Genomic DNA, 5,370 nt, shown 5'->3' on the forward strand with positions numbered 1-5,370 from the left:
AGGCAATTGGGAGCAACCCGTTCTGCCAGTGAAGAGGAACTAAGGACGTGGTACTTAGTCAGGGTTTGACCTTGGGAGAAGTCCAGGCTAGGAGCAATATCAGCCAAGAGGCGTGTAAGGGAGATGGGGGATTGTTTTAAGGGTATCTGTGCTGAAGTGTGAGCAAAGCTGCCTGTTGCTGAGGAGCAGCTCTGTGTATTTGGGGTAAGGAGCTGCCTCAGGAACACTGGATGAGCATAATGCAAGAATAAGAAAATTTATAAACTCTGCATGTATTTTGGACCTTGGTTTCACCTTTTATAAAACCAGTGTCCCCAGTATGCTTTTTCCTTTGCTCTGCTTTAGCACTTTCCAGGCTTTTCCATTTCCTCATTTACCTGATGTATTTCCTCCTTCAGCTTTTCAGGTCCTGTTTTCTCTCTTTTTTTTTTTTTTTTTCTTTTTTTTTTCTTTTTTTTTTTAATGACCATTAAATTTATTTTTTATAACCTAGGCTTCATTCACCTCTTCAGCCATACTCTTAAACGGTGCTTACTTTGCCAACCTGTGTGAGACTATTTATCTTTTATATTTGTTCACTTTTTCTCAGTTCTCTGTGATTGTCCATTTAGTAATTACACCCCTCCTCATGTCTCCTTTTCTTTCCCTTCTCCCTCTTATTCCAGACAGCCTATCTTTTCCTCTCAGTTCCACTTTCAATCCTCTCTCTCTCTCGCCTCTGAGCTTACATTTCCAAATTCTTCCATTTCTTTATTTTCTCACTCCAAACTCTCCCCCCTACACCTTAGCAAAGTCTTGGGTAGCCTAGAGCAAGAAGTCTTTTCATACCTGTGTCATTTTTGCAGGTAAAAGGAGCAAGAATTTTTCTCACTCTCATGGTGAGAAATGTCTTATCCCCTTCTTGGTTCTGCAAATATAATGCTTTTTCCAAATATAACATTATTCCTGTTTTCAGGTTCCACATTGCAAGAACTGACCTGCGTTATATCCAGAAAGTTTAAAAAAAAACAATGGCCAAATTGTTGAAAGCTCCACCCAAGTTTCATCCCTCAGAATGGGACATGGCAAACAAGATGCAGTGTGCCAGTACAGAGTCTCAGAAATCCAGGTCAGAGCGCATGATAGCTGAGAGTCAGAGACTGCTGGATGAAATAGAAACAACCACTCAGAAAACTCAAAGTGATGTCAACAAGAAAATAGGTAATCCCCTGTGTTCTGCATGGGTCAAGATGTGTTGTTTAAGATGTTTAAGATGTTAATATGTTTAAGATGGACTTAGAAAATATGTTAATAGTGAATAGGAATATATGTCAGTTCCATGCTCTCTGATTTAATGGAAAAAAATTAAAATACTTAAAAAAATGTTTTGAGACAGATTCCTTATTTTTTAACAAACAAGTTACTTCTCCAAAACACAAAGAAAGCAATTCCAAACAAACATCCTGACATGGGGCTGCACACATCAACCTACAGCACTCTGGTGTAGAATAAGTTTGTTTTTAGCCATACCTAATTCTGACCCACAGTGCTCTGGCATATAAGATGAGCTTGTATTAAATACCTGTTGTAATTTCATTCTGCAGAACAGAGACAGGAAGAAATAAAATTCTGGAAGCAAGAATTAGATAACAAACTTGAGCAAATTGTTCATGAAACAGAGGTGCTGTTGACTTTCAAGACTAGGCTGGAGAAATCTTTGGAGAGCTGCAAAGAACCCCTCATCGTTGCCCAAAAGTGTCTCCTGAACAGGTGAGATGATTAAGAAAAGCATTCAGGGAGAGAAAAAAACAAACAAACAGCAAAAAACTGGTAGTAAGCCTCTAACAAATAATAAAAAAGGCTGTGAAGTAAAGGCCTGTCTCTTTTTGCAGCAGAGTCACAGTCTGATTTAGCTGTTATAACACTGGGGAACCAAGGCCATAAATGAAAGACTTCCCATGTGGCAAGAAAAAGCCTTTGAACAATGTGACTGATGGCTTTTCCTCTTTTTGTTTAGGCAGAGGCGAGTTGGAGTTGACTTGGTGCATGATGAAGTGGAACAGGAACTGGTGAAGGAAACTGAAGTCCTCCAGGGGGTTATTGCTTTGCTTGAACGTACATTGGAGCAAACCAATGAGCAAATCAGGTGCAGAGGCAAAGAGTGTAACTGAATGCTGTTTAGATGAAAAGTGAGCCAGCCAAAATCCTGAGAAGTTGTAGGGTCAGGCTGAGCCCAGGTCCAAAGTTACCTTCAGTGCTAAACAGTTACTAGAGGTCAGTCCTAATCCATACGATCAGTAATGGTGAGAAGTTCTGTTTGTTAGACCTCAAAGTACTTGCACATGATCCCTGGTCTTCTCATGATCCAATCCTATACCTTTAATTCCAATAAGAATTGTACCATTTAGATTTTGGAAATTTGCAACAGTTCACATCCAAAGAATTCCATAACAGCATGTATATTACATGTATGCTTGTATGTTAGGGGCTCCTGGGACTGCTACAGTCCACTTGTTTTTCCTCCTAGACTAAACCGTTCAGCAAAATACAACCTGGAAATGGATCTGAAGGACAAATTCACAGCTTTGACGATTGATGATTACTGTGCTAGCTTGACAAACAACACTCCTGATATCAGATATGCTGATATTGCAGAGAATATAAAAGGAAAGTAAGTGGGTTTTTAGTTCAATGAACATATAATAATTATAAAGCTGGTATGAGCTGCTTCAGTAATAGTAAGATTTTGTGTAAAGCAGACTATAGCTGTCCATCATATGTGTGCTGCAGTTTGTTTTTTTACTTCTGTCCATCACGTTAGAATCCATCTAATATGTCTATAAGATAACCCACAATAATCATGTTCCCAGTGAACTGCAAGTGTACTAAAAGTTTTTGAGGATCACAGTAAGCTAAGAAAAAATTTCACATGTTGCTTAAACTCAGAAGAGATTTACTAATGTAACTTCCTCTCCCATGTCCTAGTGAGGAGAGTGCTGGACTGCAACATGAGGTGTGGAGTCAGTTTCTGAATTAGTCATTAACCTGTCATATGCACCACTTCTGTGTGGGTTAGTTTGAATGGTTTAGATGAAGAAATAGCTATCACAGAAAAACAGGCTGAAAAGATGAAACATATTGAAAAAGCAGTGTGTCTCTCAAGTCTCCTAGGGACACTATTGGCTGAAAATTGACAACCTGGAACAATGAGAGACTGACAATTTTTGCTGCTGACCTCTTAGCATGCATCAACAGGTTGTATAACTCAAACCACACCGAAAATGGTGTTGGCTGCTACCTATAAATTACAATTACAGCTTTATATATACAGCCTGTGTAACAAGGAACCCTCTGAGGAATTTTCCAAGCACCTGCCTGCAAGCCACTAGTGTACAGTTAGGGGTTGGCTTCCCAGCTATCACTCCAACCAGGTACAGTAACTTACTGTCTTATAGGTGGTGAACTGTGTGAGCGAGCAAATGAGTTGTGTGAATAGTTACCGGCTACTGTTAGTAACAACTGGATTATATTTGTAATAACAGCTAAATTAATGAAAGGCGTTCTAAGAAATACTGATTATTATCTGTGTTTTCCCCACAACAACTCAATAGTTTATCAGGGAATTTGTAACAAAGTTGCTCTGTGACTTTAGCAAAGTTGTTTCCATCCTATTTTGTTCTGAAACATTTGCTACAGAGAGGGTCTTTATTTTGCATCTGTAGAATTGCCACCATCACTGGCATTTCATGGGATATGCAGTTCATAGTACCACTTTGTTCTTGGTTTTGTGGAATAATTACAGATTTACAAAGTCACAGAGGGCCTGATGCTGCCAGTTGATGACCTTTTATCTTTAATCTCTTGTCAGTTTCGTTAGCCCTGAAGACTGGATATATTTCTCAAACATAAATGTCAAAAAGGCTGACAAGCAGAGAAACAATTCTTTGGCACTGAGGGTGCTGATTGGTGGCATCCTCTCACAGACAGAGAATGACATGCGCAAGCAATATGAGACAGTGAATGCTGCATTTAGAAACAGGGTGAAGGAAGTCAAGGATGCTAAGCACAAGCTAGAGACACTCCTTGCAATGGTAAGTGTTAGGGGACAGTCTGTGAAAAACAGGAAACCCATGGGCTTCAGCTGTCTGCCAGTTTTCTAAATCCAGTGGCTTGAACTATACTTTGCTTTAAGAATTCTACCTTTTCAATACTGGCAACCCCTGCTACATTCCCACTCTCTCCCCCACTTCCCCCATTAAGGTCATCTTAGATTTTATTTTCTCAGCTCTGTGTGCACCACTACAGAGGTAAATTGTTGGAATCATTCACACAATGTGAGTGTTGCTGCAGACATCAGTAAAGTCATTACTTCCCTTGTGATTACATGGGGCTTCTATAGAATTCTCTCAATTGTGATATAAGAACCTAATAACTTATAAAATCAGGATCAATGTGCTCAAAGTTTGATACATGAAAACTGATTTATACTGTTAAAAATTAATTGCTGAGAATAAAACTCCAGTTCCACTCGGAACAGTGTCACCTACTTCCCAATGAATGAATCAGAATTCTGGCTGACCTTTGTAAGATATCCTTTGATGAAATAACAACATAAAAAGCATTACTGTGGTTGTCACTACTGTAATTATTAAAGATGTTGATGATTTTACCCACTGTAAGAGACAGTACTTCCTTCCATTGAATTAATTAAGGTGATGGATGAGACTGCCTCACAGGAAAAGAACATTGCAGCCTTAAAGAAAGGAATTGCTGATAAAGAAGGACCTGTTAAAGTGGCTCAAACCCGCTTGGAAGCAAGGAACCATCGCCCCAATGTGGAATTGTGTTATGACACAGTGCAATGCAGGCTGATCAGTGAAGTTCAAGAGATTACAAAAAATATTCAAAGGCAAGTGTAAATTATGACAGATGGGAAAATATGTAGTATAGATTACTGGATTAATTTAATGACTCAAAGTAACACTGCATCCCAGCTATTCTCCCTGGAAAGATAAAAATTGCTTTTCCCTTAGGGGCAGGACACTTTCAGGGAAGCTGCATGGGTATTGTCCCTTTGAAGCCCTTCCATTTATATATTTTTTTCCCCCACTCAAAATTCTTATCGCATTTGGAAAAAACTATCCATGTGTTTTCAGCTATTATTTGATACCGTCTGTATTTTCCTGGTTAGATTAAAGAATGCACTGGCACAGGCTGAAACAGAGCTGAAAGGTCTGCGCCGCCGACAGCTTTCCTTGGAGGAGGAGATCCAGGTCAAGGAGAACACACTGTACATTGATGAAGTGCTCTGCATGCAAATGAGAGAGTCTGTTTACATTAACAACTTCTGAAGCCATCATACTGGGAGATAGTATGTGCTCCAAAGAGGCA

At 39.4% G+C, this 5,370-nt stretch overlaps 1 protein-coding gene across 1 annotated transcript; it reads left to right on the forward strand.

Annotated features, from left to right (window-relative positions):
* Nucleotides 1-957: 957 nt before the first annotated feature.
* Nucleotides 958-5,330, forward strand: TEKT1 (tektin 1). Its single transcript, XM_010003797.1, has 7 exons — nt 958-1,200; nt 1,584-1,749; nt 1,997-2,125; nt 2,507-2,650; nt 3,848-4,070; nt 4,692-4,888; nt 5,171-5,330. The coding sequence occupies exons 1-7, from the start codon at nt 1,011-1,013 to the stop codon at nt 5,328-5,330; spliced, it is 1,209 nt and encodes a 402-aa protein (XP_010002099.1). The 5' UTR covers nt 958-1,010.
* The last annotated feature ends 40 nt before the right edge of the window (nt 5,331-5,370 follow it).

The sequence above is a fragment of the Chaetura pelagica genome, unplaced genomic scaffold (genome assembly GCF_000747805.2).
Source record: "Chaetura pelagica isolate M959 unplaced genomic scaffold, ChaPel_1.0 scaffold638, whole genome shotgun sequence".
In the NCBI taxonomy this organism is placed as follows: Eukaryota; Metazoa; Chordata; class Aves; order Apodiformes; family Apodidae; genus Chaetura; species Chaetura pelagica.

What these genes read in the sequence shown, in the direction of transcription:
- TEKT1 (XM_010003797.1), top strand. Translation starts at nt 1,011, where the DNA reads ATGGCCAAATTGTTGAAAGCTCCACCCAAGTTTCATCCCTCAGAATGG. An exon ending in TGATGTCAACAAGAAAATAG is followed by an intron (nt 1,201 to 1,583) that starts GTAATCCCCTGT and finishes TTCATTCTGCAG; the next exon opens with AACAGAGACAGGAAGAAATA. An exon ending in ATTACAAAAAATATTCAAAG is followed by an intron (nt 4,889 to 5,170) that starts GCAAGTGTAAAT and finishes TTTCCTGGTTAG; the next exon opens with ATTAAAGAATGCACTGGCAC.